The sequence below is a fragment of the Triturus cristatus genome, chromosome 4_1 (genome assembly GCF_964204655.1).
Source record: "Triturus cristatus chromosome 4_1, aTriCri1.1, whole genome shotgun sequence".
In the NCBI taxonomy this organism is placed as follows: domain Eukaryota; kingdom Metazoa; phylum Chordata; class Amphibia; order Caudata; family Salamandridae; genus Triturus; species Triturus cristatus.
In genome coordinates this window covers 1,233,554,117-1,233,573,866 of record NC_140585.1, presented here as the reverse complement: position 1 = coordinate 1,233,573,866, position 19,750 = coordinate 1,233,554,117, and the positions used below count along the sequence as shown (strand labels likewise).

The window sequence follows — 19,750 nt, the reverse complement described above, 5'->3', positions numbered from 1 at the left end:
TTGGTCTTAAAATAAAGTACATACAAAGTATAATTTTATCAAATTGGTCTGGATCTCCTTCTCGAGTCGTGTGTCCTTTATTGATCATGTGTGTGCAATAAATGTCTTGCACGGCTTTTGATTTAGGCCTAAGGCTGCTCACCCACACTACCACTAATAGAGTACTTTGCGTTGTGCATTGAGCTCTGTACACTTTAGGGGAACCCCTGGACTCATTATTACCACCTAGTGGCAATATTATTTACAGAGCTAGCTTCCTACACTCATACTAGTTGGTCCCACATGAGGCAGGCAACCATAGTACACAACACTACTAGAGTTGTCAGTAGTCCCATATCAACTACTACCCAACAGACAAGACTTCCTCACTTAGGAGCAGTGAGACACCCAAACCCCAGATCTCTCAATCTTGCAATTTAATTCCTGAGGTCTTACAATATGGATACCTACAGGGGTGTGGAATTTAATAAAATATCTACTTGTCCATGGGGCAGGTTGCTTCATAAATCTATTTGTCCTGTAACAAAATCCACTTGTCCCTTTTGTGCCATGTACTGCGGTGACAAATTATGGCAGCAATCTCATTATAGAAGAGTTCTTATATTCCATCTCTAATTATGCCAGGGCTCGTACCATAGTAGGGTTTGAATACTAGCAATTCCCTTATGTTGCTACGTTTCTGCAGGTCTACATACTGGGGCTGAAGGTAGTGGCAAGCAGTAGTTCAAGGGTTGGAATGCCCTTTTGAGTCTGTGCAAACCTACTAACTTGCATGTTTTAAGGGTTTTTACCAACTTTTTTCTAATAGTTTCCCATACTGAAAAAAGGTTGGAAATTTACTCCTGACAGTGGCAGACGTAAAACCTTTACCAGAGTTGGGAAAAAAGTGGTTGGAGGAAAAGTGTACTTGAAACATTCAGATTTTCACATGAGCAAATCTGCACATGAACATTTGCTAATGCTAAAATGCAGTTCACAAATATTTTTTAGAAGTACTATTTCTTGGCCTACTTTTGTAAATTCTTGTGAATTCACAGAAACTGTATATATGCACTTAATGCAAGGATATATACCATGGATGCACTTTTGAGACTCTTTAATTGGGCCTTTAATTAGGCCTTGCGTTAACCATGACCTTTGTGTTTAATAAAATTCTCTCTCTCTCTCTCTCTCTCTCTCTCTCTCCCTCCACCGTGAGTCATAGTATTCTGCTCTTTTACAAGGAGCATATTAGCACACACAGTAGTTTTGTTCAGTGCCTGGAAGTGCTGTGGCAATGTGTGCTTTTTTTTTTTTTATAGACCAAAAACTATTTTTGCTTTTGCCAATGCTTGTTAGAATGGTGAGGGCCCAGCAGCTCCCACATCAATAAGGTTTTACAAAAACCATGCCTAAACAAGTCACGCATTGACAAAACCAAAAGGCTGACCACCAATTTCAAACTTACTGGCTTTGCCAATGCTTGTTTATTTTTGTTTCCCATAATCCTATTTCAACTGGTTACACTGATTTTCCATTATGAATATTTGTGGGAAATACAAGCATACATCAACATGTTACTAAATGATGCTGCAAAGATATGGTACCTAAAATCTTACAGTAGTTTTGCAAAATGTTTTTTTTCCTACTTGCATTTTTTTGTGAACATTTTATTTTGAAAGCAAAGAACCATCACTCTTGCTTTCAAGCCTTTGCAAATATTTGCATATAAACAGAGCATTCTGGGAGCATTATACATAGTCTCATATTACTAAACTTTGGGCACCTGTGTACACATTTATGCTGGAACCGCCGTCAGTAGCGAAGGCCGAGCTTACAGCATTTACTTTTAATGCTCACCCTAATAATAAATGCTTTGCATTAATGAACTATAAATACAAGTTTGAACAACATTAACCCATGGACACACATATTACCGTAACTGTTGACAATGCCCTTCCCTATTCCATAATGTGGCACTGTAAACTGGCAGCCAACAGGTTTGTGCTGTAGGGGGTTGGGCCTACTTGTCCCAAGGACAGAATACACATGAAAACTTGTTGCCCTTGACCCCAAACAGTATGTCCTGGGCGTCGGGCTATAGGAATTCCCCATCCCTGTACCTAAATCTACCACACAAATGTATGGCTATCTCAGAAGAAGCAAGAAGACCCACAACACGGACGTGCTATGCAGCAAAGTGGAAAGCCGTTGTTCATTATTGTCCCTCAAAATATGTTGGTCCACTAAATGCATCACTTCAAAACATTCGGTTACTTCCTTCACTTACAAGCTGTAGGGTTAGCTTTTACTTCTATAAAATATACATCTCACAGCGTTTGCTGCATACCTTCAAAATAGAGAATAAATTCCCACATTCAGAATTCCTGTAATTAACCCCTTGTGTGCCCATGACGAGCTGGACTCGTCATGGGCCGCGGTTGCGCTGTGCCCATGACGAGTCCAGCTCGTCATGAACCCCGCCCGCTAATGCAACGCCCGGCACAGGGTGGGGAAAGGGCGTGGCACACAAGGGGTTAAAGCTTTTCTACAAGGACTTAGGAGGCTTTCCACCTAGAGCTCTACCCACACCAGTGTGGTATCTTAATATTGTGATAACAAGGTTAATGGGTCTACCATTTGAACAATTGTGCACATGTCCACTACAGTTTTTGTCATGGAAACTTGCTTTTCTTATTGAACTCTAAAGGAAACATTTCTCCAAGTACATAAAGACAAAGTAGTTTTAAGAACTAATCCTAAATGTCTACCTGAGGTAGTATCACAATTTCACATGGCTCAATACATTGAATTGCCTGTATTTTTTTTCTCAACCAGACTTAGTGGCAGAAAGAGCATTACACGCATTTGATGTTAAAAGAGCACTAATGTACTATTTAGTTAAAACACAATCCTTCCAGAAAACTTCACAACTATTTGTGGCATTCTCCAAACCACATAATGGTAAAGCAATTTTCAAATCGGGTATTGCACGTCGGATAGTAAAATGTATCCAAACCTGCTATGCTAAAGCCAAAAGACCCCTCCCTATTCTGCCAAAAGCCCACTCTACATGCAAAAAAGGGGCTTATATTGCATTTCTAGGGAACATTTCAATCGCTCACATATGTAAATCAGCTACATTAACTACACCACATACATTTACAGGACATTACTATGTAGATGTTATGACAACAAGCAAATGTTAATCAAGCAGTATTATATACATTATTTCAAACAAATGCAGTAGACACAACTTAGTCACTGCTTACAAGGAGAACTGTTTTTTAGTCTGTGCTAAGCATGTGTATCTACAGCCACACATGCCATCAAACGGTGAATGTTACCACGTAAGCATCTGTTTGTGGCATATAGTGCTGTAGATTGACACTCACTCACCCGCCTCCCCGGTGACCTTTGCTCCTTGCATTTATATACATCATACATTATATTATTACATGGTCATCTACATAGAATACACTGTCCTTTCGATCCATCCTCACCCACCGAGCGGAAAACAATATAACAATGGAGTTGATGACCATTCGCACTACAAGCAAGAAGAGGAGTCACTATACCTCGTGACTGGAAAGACTTGGAAGAAAACCAACTTGCACAATTTCCAGCCCAACACTAGATGGCGGACTTATGCTAAGCATCTGAATCTACAGCACTACATGCCACAAACAGATGCTCACTATATATATATATATATATATATATCAGTGATGTCATTTGAGATGTCATCAGTGATGTCATGAGTGATGTCACTGACCATGTCATGAGTGATGTAATATGTGACGTCATCAGCAGTGCATTGCGGGCGCGCGAGTTATAGTTAGCTGAACTAACTATAACAGGGGAATTTCAATGGTTTTGTACGAGTGAAAAGTCCAGCTAACTATAACGCCCCTGAAACCTATGGTTTTTTCTGTGAATATCTAAGGCTTTTTAAATGCTAATTCCTAACTATAACGTGCCTGAAACCTATGGTTTTTTCAGTGAATTTCAAAGGTTTTTTAAATGCTCATTTCTAACTATGCCTACGGAGATAGGACAAGTGAAGAAAGAAGAAAAAACGCACAGAAAGGAAAAAAAAGAAATGCAGAAAGAAGCAACGGAAGTCCTCAAAGATGAAGAAAAGTGCAGGAAGAAGGATAACGTGCAGAAAAAACAACCAGAAGAGCAGAAAAAAGCCTTGTTGCAAAATCATCCTGTACCCTCAACTTTTTCAGACGGATACTGGTGGTAACTGAGTCTGACTAACCAGTCCTAGAGCCAGTGCTACGTTAAAAGACGCTCAGAATACAGTGAAAACACCTACATACACTAGGGAACACTATGCGCTGGGGTCCCCCTGTGATTAGCATTACCTCCTCTGTAAGCCCCTAGTATATAATAGGGCAGGTGATAAACGCACCACAGGGCGTGTTTGCACACGTCACCTCAGGCCCCGTCCCCTCCCTTCCCCACTGTGTAAACACACCCTGTGGCTGTTTTAACTTGGGGGATTAAGTCCCCTTGAATCCTGAGGGTCCCTAGGGTCCAACTAGACCACTAGGTACCTCCAGTAAGCGCCACAGAGCTGCGTTGCAGAGAGATGTAAAAAGGGGCACGGCATAGACCACCTCTCTGCAACGCAACGCAGTGGTGCTTACTGGAAGCACCTGGTGGGCTAGTTGGCCCCCCAGGGTCCCTCAGGATTGATGGGGAATTTTTTTCCCAACTTAAAACACGCCACAGGGCGTGTTTGAAAACGTTAACTCAGGCCCTGTCCCCTCCCTTCACCACTGTGTAAACACGCCCTGTGGCCGTTTTTAGTTGGGAGATTAGGTTCATTTGAATCCTGAGGGTCCCTAGGGTCCAACTAGCCCACTAGGTACCTCCAGTAAGCGCCACAGAGCTGCGTTGCAGAGAGGTGTAAAAAGTGGCACGGCATGGACCACCTCTCTGCGACGCAGCTCAGTGGCGCTTACTGGAAGCACCTGGTGGGCTAGTTGGCCCCCCAGGGTCCCTCAGGATTGATGGGGAATTTTTTTCCCAACTTAAAACACGCCACAGGGCGTGTTTGAAAACGTTAACTCAGGCCCTGTCCCCTCCCTTCCCCACTGTGTAAACACGCCCTGTGGCCGTTTTTTAAGTTGGGAGATTAAGTCCCCTTGAATCCTGAGGGTCCCTAGGGGCAAAATAGCCCACTAGGTATGTCCAGTAAGCGCCATTGCAGAGAGGTGTAAAAAGGGGCACGACCTGCACCACCTCTCTGCATCGCAGAGCAGTGGCGCTTACTGGAAGCACCTGGTGGGCTAATTGGCCCCCAGGGTCCCTCAGGATTGAAAGGGAATTATTTCCCAAACTAAAAACGCGCCACAGGGCGTGTTTGCACACGTCACCTCAGGCCCCGTCCCCTCCCTTCACCACTGTGTAAACGCGCCCTGTGGCCATTCTAAGTTGAGAGATTAAGTCCCCTTGAATCCTAAGGGTCCCTAGGGTCAAACTAGCCCACTAGGTACCTCCAGTAAGCGCCACAGAGCTGCGTTGCATAGAGGTGTAAAAAGGGGAGTGGCCTCAGAATACCTGTCTGCAACGCAGCTCCCTGGCGCATACTGGAGATACCTCTCGGGCTAGTTGGCCCTCAGGGACCCTCAGTATTGAAGGGGAATTAATTCCCCAACTTACAACTGGCCAGGGGGCGCGTTTGCAGAGTGCTGCAAGGAGGGGGCGTGGCGGTCTTTTATTTATTTTATTTTTTTAAGAAGGAGGGCTGTGTGCCCCCCCCCCTTTTTCTAATTTATTGGCCCCGGGGACCCCAACCCCCGGGTAACGGCCTTTTTTTTTTTTTTTTATTATTCTTTAGGAGGGGGGCTGCGTTGCCCCCCTCCACAGGCCACTTATGGCCCCGGGGACCCAAACACCTAGGACATGCTGGGCAAACCGTATGTACCTATCACCATGGCGATTTGCGTGATATTCATTAAATGCGACTATGCATACAATGAATCCACGTGGAATGTATTTACACCGCTAGTGAAGCTCTGACGTGTCTGACGCCCTACCGTGCCTAATACCGGCGCCCCCGCCGGTGGGTACTCTCCAAGTAGACACCCTTGTCGTTTATTTATACAAACATGGATAGCTATTGACGGGCACATTTAATACACACGCACACCAATCCATTCAAAGGGGATTCGACAAAAATTCGACCAAACTATGCAATAAACCCCCCTCACGGTTAATAAAACACACATCCGCCGCTGGATGTGTAATACTTTTTATTTTACTCTCTGGAAAGGAGACGAACCTCACTTGAGATTCACAGCGTGCCCCTGGCTGAGCCCAATGCTGTGTTACACCCACCAGTGCCCGCCGAGTGCCACACACCTCTGAGTTGTATTCCACCAGCTAGTGCGTATGTTATGACACTCTCTAGCCCATGTGCACTGTAACACCACCCCATGAATGTCATGCCACACTTGCCTTCGCACAGGTTATATTGCCCCATCTAACGTGCCTTCCTCGATGCCTATGTTATAACGCACAGCGCTATGCCATGCATATTACAATCTGGGATCCATATCTTTGTCACAGTGCATATGCAACGTTACACTCCCCAGCACATATTTTATATTACAACTTTAGAGACTAGTTAGGTTACACAACACTGCCCTGTGCATATTACACTCCAAAGCGCATATCGCATAGCACGCGCTAGGGCATATTATATTTCATGCCCCGGGTCATCTTATACACTTTTTGGTGCATATTTTATACCATATACTATATCTAGTTTTCATTTTCAATCGTGCTCTCAGGACTATGTTCTGTATAACACTGCGCCCACCTACCCTTTTCACGGGCATTACATTTTGCGGTGGAGGGTCAGGGGGTGTTTCTGCCAAGTGAGCCTGGAGTCACAGTCACAAACGTCCTCTTCTTCCTGAATAAAAGTGAGATTATGCTGCATACTTGTTCATATTTTAAGTAGTTCGCACAGACACAATGTTTTAAAAACAATAAAGTTCCTAATACCCACCTTCTCTGAACAGTTAGCTTGCTGCCCCATCCACCTCCTCCCTATCCTCTGTTGTCTGAACCCATGGACTAGCCTCCTCCCTCCTTCCATGCATGGTCTGATGTGCTGCCACTGCCCTCCATTTAGCATGATGTACCAGTCCACTCCTCCTGCCCTCCATTGCCCTATTCTATGGCCCATCATTGACCTCCTGCTTAGCCTCTGTGCTTAGCTTACTGCCCATATTCTCCTTCCCCCTGCCCTCCGATGTCTTTGTGCATGCCCCTGCTCCATCCTTTCTGCCCACCATGTTCCATGGACCTGCCACTGCTATCTACTCGTTCTGTTGAGCTGCCACTCCCCTCCCACCTGCCTAGCATTGTCAAATGACTGTAACCTGTCCCTGTCACCTCCACCCTGCCTGTCCACATGTCATGCCCCTATTCCCTTCCTCCTGTCCTCCATGGTCCATTTTACTGCCACACCCTTCTGCCCTCCCTGGTCTGTTGTGCTGCAACTGCTCCTCCTGCCTGCCCCGCGCGGTCTGTTGTGAGGCCTCTTCCCCTGAACTCTCTTGTCTGTGCCCAGGTCCTGACCCTCCCTTCTATCCTCCATGGTCCTTTGTGCATGCCCCTGCACCCTCCTTCTTGCCCATCATAGCCATTGTGCTGCCACTAACCCTCCCGCTTGCCATGCATGGTCTTCTGTGCTGCCATGGCCCCTCCCACCTTCCCTGTGTGGTCAGCTAGCTGCCCCAGACCCCCTCCCACATTCCCTCCATGGTCTGTGTGTATGCCATCATAGTCTCACTGTTGCTCTCCATGATGTGTCTTGTTTCTAGTGCCCATCCTGCCTGACCTCCATGGTCATCTTGCTGCTCCTGCCCTGCCCCCTTGCCCCCAGCCCTCTGTTTCCATGTGCAGACCCCTATTCCCTCCCTCCTGGCTTGTCTGTTCCATTGTAATGCCCCTGATCCGTCCCTCCTGCCCTTTAGGGTCTGTTATGCTGCAGCTTTCTCTCCTGTCTGTCCATTATGGTCAGCTAGCTACTATTGCCTCTTTCCCCTCTGTTCTCTGTTATCCATGTGCATGGTCCTGTCCCCTCCCTTTTGCTTTCTATGGATTGTTGTGCTGCACTCCCGTCCTGCATGCCCTGTGTGGTGTATTGTGCTGCTGCAAACCCTGATGCCTACCCTGTAGGGTCAGTTTGGTGCACTTTTCAGAGTCCGTGCCCCTGGCCTCTGCCTCTCAACAGTATCCCAATGAACAACTAGATTGCTAACATTCTATATTTATTACAAAAGTGTGGAACGCCTGACGTCATCTTGATGTAATCGAAACTGTAATACCTAGAACATTTCCTTTAGAAATTACATATATGAAAGGGTCTTATTTGCATCAAAATTATGGTTAGCGTTCTAAAAAACTAAAATGAGGACATATTTTCTGAGTTTTCAAATAGCGACAAAGAATTTGTAATCTTTGTTTTTTTATCCAGTTGACCACTTGATTAAATGTTGTACCTAGGGGAGAGGATGTGGTGTTACTTCCAGAGCTGCAGACTTTGCAACTGGGGAACCAGGTTGGAGTTTCTGCTTCAGCTCAACATTCTGTGATTCTGGTCAAATCACTTAGTCTCCCCATGTCTACAACCAAAATGAAATTGATCTTGTGTGATGTAACCAATGCTCATGTAAAGCACTCCAATACCTGACAAGTCTGCACTATATAAAACTGCAAATACACAAAAAATAAGTGTTTTGCACACTTCTGTCATTGGGCTATACTTCTGGGTGATATTTGGGCTACATTTGGGCTCTTTTGTCTCTGGTGGCCATCTTGGGAGATTTATTTGTTATGAAGTTTCCTAATTTCCTCATTTACTGCAGTCTCCACAGTAGGAAATTCTATCAGTTTTTATTTTGGTTCCATCAAGAAGGCATTCAGATGTGTCACACATTTGCCATAAATTCTGAATGTTAGCACTCTAGTTGCTCATTAGATCACTGTAGTAAAGCTACTGCTCACCAGGGAAGTCTGCTGCTGTTATTCAAAGTGCATGTTTCAGTCTGCATGTCAGAATTTTTTAATGAAATAGAAGAGGATTTGAGAAGTCACTAAAATGTGCCCTAATTTTTCTTTCTGCAGCACTAATCATACTTTCTATGGCAAAATGAACCCCCTCATGTTGTTCCTTTTTAAATTAAATGTTTTAAGAGTTACCACTTTATTCCAATCAAGATGGCTCAGGTGTGCAATACGTTTGTCATAAGTAGGACTGTTAGCGCTCTAGTTGTTCTTTAGAACACTATGGGAAGCTGCAGTAGAACACAAAGGAATCAACTGACAGTCTCTGCCCTTGTTGTATGTACATGTTTTACTGAGAATGTCAGACTTCATTCTCACATGACTGAGAAAGATAATGTGAATTTACAGAAAATATGCTCTCAGTTTAGCTTATAGATCACCTTCCAAACCTCTGTGGGAAAAGCATGAGAAAATAGGTTTCTCTCAAACATGATTCATGATATCACAGCAGAAGGCTTTTTCACATGGTAAAATCACCTTCGAACACACCACAATTACTAAAATGAGTATGGTACCATCAACAAATGATTTATAATGTAACTAAAGTCTTAAAACCTTCTATTAACTTCAATGCTTTTTAATGAGGTGCTATCATGTATATTGGTCCCAAGATGGCTGCCAACACTTCCTGGATGAAGTGCTGACAGCCATTTAGATCTCACAATGAGATGTGTGGTTAGGCTCCGCCCAGATATACATGTGATTTTTATTTTTATTTTCTCAGGCACTACTGAACGGATTTACACCATTTAAGCAAAAGTCACGAGTCTGAACTGAGGACTACCTCTTTGCCAAATTTGGTGTAATTCCGTTCAGCAGTTCGGGCTGTAGCTGCGTCAACAAGTCCTATGGGAAAATGCATGGGGAAAACGCGTTTTGGGACCCCCCTTTTTTCTCGGCCCCCGCTTGATGAATCACCGTGAAATTTTCAGGATAGGAGCGGACCGGAGCTGGCCAAAAGTTTGGAAAATTTCGCGAAGATTCGTCAATCGGCGCCAACGTTATTCCAAATAGAACGTTGCGGATTTCCTATGGAAAATAGGTCCTAACTATAACTACCTACTGGCGGCTGCCAGTAGGTAATATATATATATAATCATTGCTGCTTTCCTGTAGGATCTGAGACACCCCTGCAGTCACAGAGAAGGTCTAGTAGTGGGTTGCACAGCTACTAAAGAGATCTGTATACAGCACCCATGTCACCGTTGTAAATTCGAAGATAGGCTGCTCAATCTTTTATCGTTTGATCCCGGAAAAGATGCATTGGGGTAAGATTTCAGTCTGTGAGCAGCAAAGCTTGAGCTGTCTGCTTTTTCAAAAGTGTTTAAGGTTTTACACTCCCTCTTAAGGTGAGATAGAGACTAAGTGGAATTTCAGTGTCACATCACACTGTGTTACTTTGGTCATTACTGTGTTCTGACAAATAATGGGCTAGGTTAGGATGTCCCTTTCAGAACGAAGTACCTTTGTTTTAAACTATCGCTGTGCTCTGTTCTGTAGAATCACAAACCAGTCACGTGGCTGGTGGGGGGAGTATGGGGTTCCCAAGAAGTTCTTTTTATTGCTCATGTAAAGAACTTTAAAGCTTTTGCTTTCTCGGCAAAATGCCACCTTCAAGCAATTTCATACATACAGCTGTCGATAGCCCCCGCCATCCTCTGAACACTAAACATTGTTTGGGAAACTTAATATTCATCTCTCCTTCCTCTAATGTCGTGAAGGGTGGAAGGAATAAAGGCCTAGCGTTCAGCAGTCCTAAGCAGTATTCTGGCTTGGAGCAGCTGTCTGAAGATATTAATTCAGGGGTTTCATCTTTCATCAGGTGCATTATGCAGAAATATTTAGGGCACGTTGGGGAGCTTCTCAGAGAAATAAAGGTCTTTGGAGTTTGACGAAGAATGCGTGCATCTCTACATTTCTTCTCCCAGGAGTGTTTTATAACTCTTCCCCCCCCCCCCCCCCATGCTTTCATGTTCATACCATTACTCAAATAAATGTGTGTATGTATGTATGTTAGTTACCTATTGGTGATAGCTATTGGTAAGTTATAGTTAGAGAACAACTTTTCCCATAGACAAAACATTTTTTGTTTTGCCAATAACTTTGGCGCCGTTTGCTGAATATTCACAACATTTTCAAAACTAGTGTACCAGCTACTTCAGCTGCTGTTTGGAAAGTTTCATTGTGATTTTTCAAGTGGAGGTCAAGGCAAAGGGGGGGGTCCCCAAAACGTGTTTTCCCAATGCAGTGTCAATGGGGACTTTGCAGTTTTGAGACACGACTATAGCCCGAACCGCTAAACAGAATTGCACCAAATTTTTGCAGAAAGGTAGATCTTGGTCTAGAAAGAAAAATGTTGGTGTAAATCTCTTAAGTCGTTTGGGAGTTATCAAAGAACGAAAAATGTAGATATGTAGGGCTACTGATCCACCTGTGGGGATCCGCAGATATGAGGGCGAAAGCAAGGTCCTGATTGGCTGGCCACAACCTGAACAGAAAGCTGCCACTGACATTTTGTTTGTTTCTCGGTCAGCCCGGGGGGAGGGGAGGAGAAATAACATAAGGGGTCGGGATAGAGGTATCCTGACCCCATAGGACATATAGAGAGGTCTCAAACAATTGGCCACATTTTTTCTTTTTTTGGGAGGGCCCAAACCGTGGATTCACTGCAGTGCTTAACACAGCTCCCAGTGTAAATCTGCGGATACGAAAGCCAAGGAGAAAAATAATACATCCACTTGGTGCGGTTGTAGTTGTGTTAACGTACTGTAATTATATATTTTTAAAAAACATAGACATTCACTGAAAAAAAACAAAGGTTACAGAGATGTTCTAGTTAGGCTGACATTTCACCCATACAAAACCATAAAAATTCAACAGTTATAATTATACTTATAGGTATACTTATCTGAAGAAACTTCAACTTGTGCCATTAAGTAAGTTTAGGCCAAGAGTTAGTTTCTTAACATAATTATAAGTATATCTATAACTGCTGAATTTCTATGATTTTGTATGGGTAAAACGTCAACCTAATTACAACGTCCCTGTAACCTTTGGTTTTTTTCGGTGAATTTTATATATGTGTTTATGTATGTGGCTGTGTGTGTGTGTGTGTGTGTGTGTATATATATATTTTTTCACTGCAGCATCAGCTATTCCTGGGATCGGTCCTTCCTCTGATCATATTATTACTACAGCGGTTTACATAGGTCAGTCTACCATTTTTTGCTCCTATCCAGGCTGCAATTGATTATCAAGTACAGCCCACAAAACTGCTGTATGCCAACTCAACTTGATTAGCACATCAGCCCTCTTCTTATGATATTATGGATCCACTCCTGATCACCTCCTCTCACTGCACTTCAATGATCTCATTGCCAGGCGCCAGATAATTTCCTCCACCACCACTGTGATGACCTAATTTCCCCTGCTCCTGATGACTTCTTTTGCTGATTATCTCCCCAGTCCATCACATGTCTTGATGTCCTTGACGACCCTGCTCTGTTGTTTTTCATCTCTCCTACCTGTCGTGTCTCTCCCCACTCGGTGCAGCATATACCCTTTGTCCAGAATGACCAAGTCCCCTATCCCTATTTTCTGATGTAGGGTGAGCTCCATCAGATGCATACTGGTATGGTAGGGTGCAGTTCTATAGTGTTTTATCCTTTACATGTTGACCTTATGTTCTGACTTTTCTTTGTCTTTTCTCTTCCATCCTAGTGACCAACCCCTGCGACAGGAAGAAGTGTGAATGGCTCTGCCTGCTGAGCCCCAGCGGGCCTGTGTGCACCTGCCCAAATGGCCACCGACTGGACAATGGCACCTGTGTGGTCGTCACGCTGCCGACACTTTCTCCAGGCTGTATGTAGCAGGGGAAATATGGGACATGGTATAGGGAGGGGGAAGGTTGATCTTATGTGATGGAAAGTATGTTAACTACTACACAAGCAGAAATCTATCTCTATTCAATTGTCACATTTTCTATAGGGATCATGGCTGCTGTTGGCAGACCACTATCATTACTCTTCTAAGGCGATCCATTTCTCATACATGGGTCGTGGAATAACACCCTCTCCTGTCCTCCCCAACCCCCTCCTAAATTTTTGCCAAGTCGAGAAAGATTTGAAACCCTTGTATTGTTATGAAAGTTTCCGATTTTTTGGACGAAAAGTGTGGTGATTAAGTGAATTTTACTAGTACGGTCGGATCCATGAAGAAAACTTTAGTGGAAACGTTGGGCCTTATTTACAGTTTTCCAGACGGGGGATATGTGGCAAAAAGCGTTGATGTCCTGTCAGTCCATTGAGCAGTGAGGCCCGACTGCTTTCTAAATAGGTGTTGGGAGGGTGTCTGTTGATTTTTGTAGAATGTCCCACACCCACCAAACTGACAAGGCCATATATTGTGTTATCTATTGAAGGTTGGGAGGCTTCTACATCGCTCCTTGGGGACTGTGGCGCTTTTTCAATACTCACCCGCTTTCTAGCCGAAACAACAAGCATTAGCTTACCAGACTGAGCCTAGAGGATCACTGTAGAGAATACACAGAGAACCCATGTTATAAAACTGGGGGTGCTGTGAACTACCAGATGTTGAGGCACGCCACAAAGCTGGTGGCATCATCATGGTTCCTATTGCTCTGTTTTGCTGGCCTTCACTGGGCTTAGAGATCAGCTTTTCAAATTGGGTGGCCAAAAAATCAGCTAGCATACTCTAACCTTTTCCTGACTTTTTTCTGCCATTTTCTGTTGATTTAAAAAACATAATGGATAAGTTTACAAATTTTTAAGAGTAATTATTTTGATACTGTAACAGTATGAATTGGCATCAAAGGTATATATGATTGTCTTCTTGAACAAGGACCCGTCATTCACAAAGGCTTTCTCTAGTACCTTGTTCCTTTTAATCTCGAACCTTTCATTGAGTTATCCCTTGTTTCTCTTGTAAACCAGGCTTGTAGTGCTAAGTCCACACTACATTCCTTTCCAACATGAGTAAGCTAATGATGGCCTACAATTGTAACACTAGTGCCTGTTCATCTGGGGGCAGTGAGATCATGTAGTCCTCCAAAGCAGCGCTTTTTACACCCATCTGTTATCTCAGTGTTTTCACTAACTCTTCTCTCCCAACCTTTCGTCTCTGCACAGCCCCTACAGCAGACACTTGCACCCTAGAATGCCAGAACGGTGGTAGCTGCTTCCTAAATGCCCGAAAACAAGCAAAGTGTAAGTGTCAGCCACGCTACACTGGCGAGAAGTGCGAAAGCGACCAGTGCCAGGACTACTGCCTGAATGGTGGAAACTGTGCTGCCTCCCCATCCGGTAAGATCTCAGCACCCAAGTCCCTGCACGAGTCCTGCCTTGCTGCTGTTTAGCCATCTACCTTGCATTCTCGATTTCATCACTTCACTACTGCCCTTTCCTTCCAGTTTTCACCCTCCTTCCGATATCTTTGATCCCCTTTTCTATTTCTCTTTTTTGTGTTTGTGGTAGTCCTATTTCCTTTCAGCTGCCTCCACTTGTTTAGTTTGTTTGTCTTGTATCAGTTGCTTTTTTTCTCTCACATTTGTAAATGTTGATGAAATTGATACACTACTTTTTGTGAGATAAAACGTCTTTACTTTCACCTTCCTCATTGCCTTGCTGTCTTGAACAACTCCCTTATTCTGTTTTATCTTATTGACCTATTCTTCTTATTTTATTATGTGTTTGTTGTTATAGGAATGCCAACCTGCCGCTGTCTCACTGGATTCACTGGTCCGAAGTGTAACAAGCAAGTGTGTGCCTCTTACTGCCAGAATAACGGCAGCTGCACCGTAAATCAGGGCAACCAACCCAACTGCAGATGCTTGGGCGACTTCATTGGCGACAGATGCCAGTTCAGTGAGTGTCCTTCTGTTGCCCACTTGGGTATTGTAGTTGGTTAGTATAGTGGGACAATTAAGGCTATAGAGCAAACAAAATGCTGCGGGGGTAGCTTTTGGTTCCCTAGTGGGCACCATGTTTTTTGCCTTTCTGTGCTTGATAAGGAGCCGCACTTCCCTTGGGTGCATATCCTTTTAATATTTCCTGTTAATCATCCCTCTAACTGCTGAAAGACCCCTTTTCCATCTCCCCCTTCTAGAACCCCTACCAGTCCCGATCTAAGCATCTTTGTAGGTATGGATTTTGAAGGTGCGGTTTCAAACTTAAGTCATTCTATTACTGTACATAGAGCGAGCTTTGGGTCCACCCTTTTAACCATTGCTTTCAATGACCAGCCTCTTTCAGCCATATACTTGAGTCTTAGTTAATCAAGTCTTGGCTCTTCCCAGTGGAGTACTCATCTCTCAGCTAATGCCACTGGCTTTTGAGTGTATGCTTTTGCCTCCACCCAGTTACTTGCTTTGAGATGCATGAGGGACTACTTTGCAACTATAGTCCTCTTTGTCCACTCCTGCTCACTTTCTTCCTTGCGCTGGACTCCAGTGTACTAAGGTGGCATGCATTGGCACATTAAATCCAGACCTGTTAGCTTTGCTAATGATGGATGTGGGTCATCTTTTGGATCTACAGTAATGTCCACCCTAAAGCATTTGAGTGCAACATTTAAATGAACAACCTGTCCAGTGATTCCATTTGTGCATCTTGATACCATTATCACACTTATCTGATGGAGGACCCTCAGCCTATCATTGATCTATCTGCAAGATCTTTGAAAAAGCTCTATGTGTACCCATACGGATATCCTAAAGGAGTGTAAACTTGAGACCCAGCACAAATTACCTGCGAGTCTCAGCACAGCTTTTGTGTTAATCTTGTGCTGCACAGAGGTTCACTTTTGACAAATGCTATACTCTTTTTCACTTGTAACAGTTGCAGAAAATTCATAAACAGTATCTATGATTTTAACAACACATAAAAGAGAAATAAGAGTGGAATATTCTAATTTAAACTGTGAGAATTGCTTTGCATTAGGGGACACTGTTCAGTGTCTGGTCTTGGTTAAATGTGTGCTTGTATTAATGGAATCCTTACATTATCGGTTCAATTGTGAGAAGCACCTTGTCTTACATTTTTTTGCATCTTGACTTCAATTTACCTGCAATATTTCTGTGCACTGAGTTCCAATAGCATTAAAAAGGGATGCATCAAAGATGTTTTTCTTTAGAAGATGTACACAAGTAGCAAATTTCCCCAAAGGTAACATGGAGGTTTTTTAGCCTCCAGCATGTAGAATTGTGCTCATAATATTTTGAACAATGAGTAATCTGTCAGACTGTTACTGGATGCATGCAAAGAAACAGGCAGATTGTTTAACAGTTTATACGTTTTTTTTCTTTCATATGTTTTACCTATTGAAATGTCTTGTCCCTGTCGCCTGAAATTAGGCGGGCAGTGGCTCGGGTTAAGGGAATGTTGCCTACCAGGCCGAGTCTGCGCTCTTCTGTTTAGACTGTCCTAACATCATATATCACTTGCCTCTTTAGGAAAGTGTACTGGCTTCTGTGAAAATGGTGGTATTTGCCAACTGACTGAGAGCAACAGCAAGCAGTGCCGCTGTCCGGTGGAGTATGAGGGGGACCGCTGTGAAATCAACAAGTGCTCCCGATGCCAGGAAGGCACCTGCGACATCAACAAGCAGAACGGTGAAGTCACGTGCAAGTAGGTGCCTCTCCACTCTGTCTTTCGCCAGAATCTGAACTGAGCTCTACTAAAACAGATATACCCCATAGTCTCCTACATCTTCTCAGGTGTCAACAGTTATCTAACCATGGGCTATGGACTTTTTAATGCAATAAGATCCCTGTTTCTGTTCATTATCCAAATGAATCACCTTAAAAAATTAGGCAAATTAAACTGGTTAACAGGGCGCGAATCGCACTTTAATTATAGTCTGTTAATTTGTTTCCAGTGGTGAGCTAGGGCTGTTTGATAACTTACTCATGTGACCGGGGACCCAGAGTTGCAGTCCTAGCCTTTTAGTTAAAAATCAAATGTGTCCTTGGATTTGTGATCTGGGATCACATCATCTCAGCCGAAGTACCAACTGACAATGGGCATTGGTTTGTAAATGAAAACCTTTGCACTAAAAGTATGATGGCCCCTGTGGTATCTGATCTGGTAACACACAGTAGATCTCAGTTTAACTTTTTCAGTCAGTCCTTTTTGTGGCATATTGTGCTTTCACTGATGCCTGGCCTGGTGACTTGCCTCTGGGACTTCTGGTCTTTACTAGTACAAAGAAGGAAAACATCAAGCAATGGTCATTCGGTCCCCCTCCTAAAAACCCTTTCTCAAGTCTTCTCTCCAGAATTAGGGCTCAAGAAGAAGGATTCATGTATTCACATTTTACAAAGTCTCCTACCTTTGCTTTGAACATTCACAAGTAATGTAATGATGCCATTACATAAAGCAGTACCAATTTTAACCCGGCATAGTCATTCAGTAACTGACGTAACTCGCAGATGAGCATCTTTTACTGACTTCTTACATCCTATTTGTAGCTTGTTGTTGTGAAGCAGTTGCCATGTCTTGGGAGTTAACACAAAGCAATGGCTTGAAATGTTCATGTCAATGCTAGTTATCGACTGGTAATTACTTTGGGTAGCATTCTATTTCACCTGATGCGCTTATGAAAAGGGACCAATCATCAGTCTTGGTCCTGCCACAGAGGAGCGGCTGAGCACAGATTTCCAAGATTTGTCCCCTCTGCAAAGAAATACAAGCACACAAACTTGTTTTTAGGCTGACTCACATGCATCAGTCAAGTGCAGCTTGGGTCCTGAGGCACAGCAAACTCAAGACAAGCCCCTGGCCAAACACACCCTACTTAGGAAGTGTCATTTAGACCACAAAAAATGATAGATGAAAATGATTGTTGCAGCGTTTCTTAAGCACTTGGTGTGTTTCAGGGCAGCATTTAATTCCATCATTTTTACATATTTCGTCTTTGAGAGTATTTGACACTCGACTTGAAGTTGCCGTCATTACATTAAAATGTAAAACAGTTGTGGGCATTTTTAATCAAATGTTTAAACACCTAAAGCCACATGCATTTATGTACAAGATTCTCTACTACATGATCGTTTATAGATTCACATGCTTGAATCCTTCCCAGTTGCCAAAGTGAGAGTCCCACAGAATTAGAAAGCAGTACAGTATAATACGCATAGCCTATAATAGCTAGAAAACATTCACTTCAGTAACTTATCCACATCATTTATTAAGAACTAAATTTCAGCCAATCAGGTGACGGTACCCACTAGAAACTCCCCAGAGGCTTTACCCCCTCAGATTTTCTACTGCTCATCGTGTGAGGGAAGTCCCCCTGAACTCTGCTCAGTTTGCTACCAGTTTTCTTTTTTATAGTAGCCTTTTCATCAAGAAAATCAGTTCAAACCTGCACCTGCCAAGGTCTGACTACTCAGGATGTCAGAATCATTAAAGAAAGGAGTTTTCAGACCTTGTGGCACATGTAGGAAGAAAAGAGTACATTCATAACACCCACACAAGGAATGTATATATTGTCTATATGCTTCACACAAGGTAAAGGACTGTAAAATATGCTCTACCTTTTCTTCTAAGACATTGAAGGATTAAGAGGGGAGGCTTCTTATATGGCTCCCAAAACTGAAATCTAATGAAGCTCAAAAACAGAAATGTGGTCAAGAAAAGGGAGAACGATCACATGTTCAGAATCCTAAGAAAAGGCATTAAAAAAGACCCATCATGGGTCATTGGGAGAGCATAGAACGCTCTTACAAACAGAAGAAGGAGAAAGTGTCCTCAGAATAATAAGATCTGAGCCTACCACTCCTTCGCCTAATCTGACATTGCAATGGCAGAAGCCCATCCTTAACTTTGTATACAATGACAATGTCGTCGACATCAACACAACATTGAAACTGATAACGAAGATGTTGACATCCGCAAAGACAACAACAGCATTGTCGATGACTACAGTCATCAATGACTGCACCATTGACGACGGTAGCACTGTCGATGAAGAAACCATCAACAACGCTTTCGCAATGGGAAAGGTGACTCAGACAACGATAAAGATGACTGTTAAATCATTGATTTCGTCGATGACACTGTCAAAGAGAGAAAGAAAAGTATGTAATACTTTGAAGCATGAACACACCTTTCATAGTAAAGTCTCTCCTCTCCCACCAACCCACTTACTGGATGAGGAGGATGAGGACGACGAAGAACCCTTTGGAACAGCCCATGGTCCTTCATAACTAAATTCTAAATATTAGGAGGATGATGAAGAGGAATACTATGGAGAAGAATATTATTCCTCAGGACCACAACATGTTGAAAAACCTACTTAATATATGTACCAACATTATGGTCATAATCAGTTTCATGGTATCATGGTTCAGGAGCCCGTAACTTAAGTAAACAACCTCCAAGGTATGTTGCAGGATATTGCTGGAGATTTCTGGAACCTACAAAGTCTGCATCTCCATACCAGCCAATAAGACCACCACAATCCCCTCAAGTACAAACCAACACTCCTCGCACACCGCATAATTTACCAACGCCTCTGACACCAAAAAGAACACTAATTTCAAACATTGCAGGGCCGCCTACAGATGATTGAGCATCCTCAGATGAGGATAGAGAAGAAGGGGAAATCCCGCAATCAATCACCAACTAATGAATGGGATGAATACCTAATTCCAGCA

The 19,750-nt window shown here is 43.3% G+C and overlaps 1 protein-coding gene across 2 annotated transcripts in view; it reads left to right on the top strand.

Moving 5' to 3' along the window:
• Nucleotides 1–19,750, top strand: part of LRP1 (LDL receptor related protein 1) — a 1,298,976-nt gene that overhangs the window by 1,214,879 nt on the left and 64,347 nt on the right. For both annotated transcript variants that reach the window (XM_085654639.1, XM_085654638.1), the window contains exons 81-84: nt 12,796–12,936; nt 14,223–14,396; nt 14,796–14,957; nt 16,544–16,718. In XM_085654639.1, coding sequence (XP_085510765.1) covers nt 12,796–12,936; nt 14,223–14,396; nt 14,796–14,957; nt 16,544–16,718 — 652 coding nt within the window. The remainder of the gene's footprint in view (nt 1–12,795; nt 12,937–14,222; nt 14,397–14,795; nt 14,958–16,543; nt 16,719–19,750) is intronic.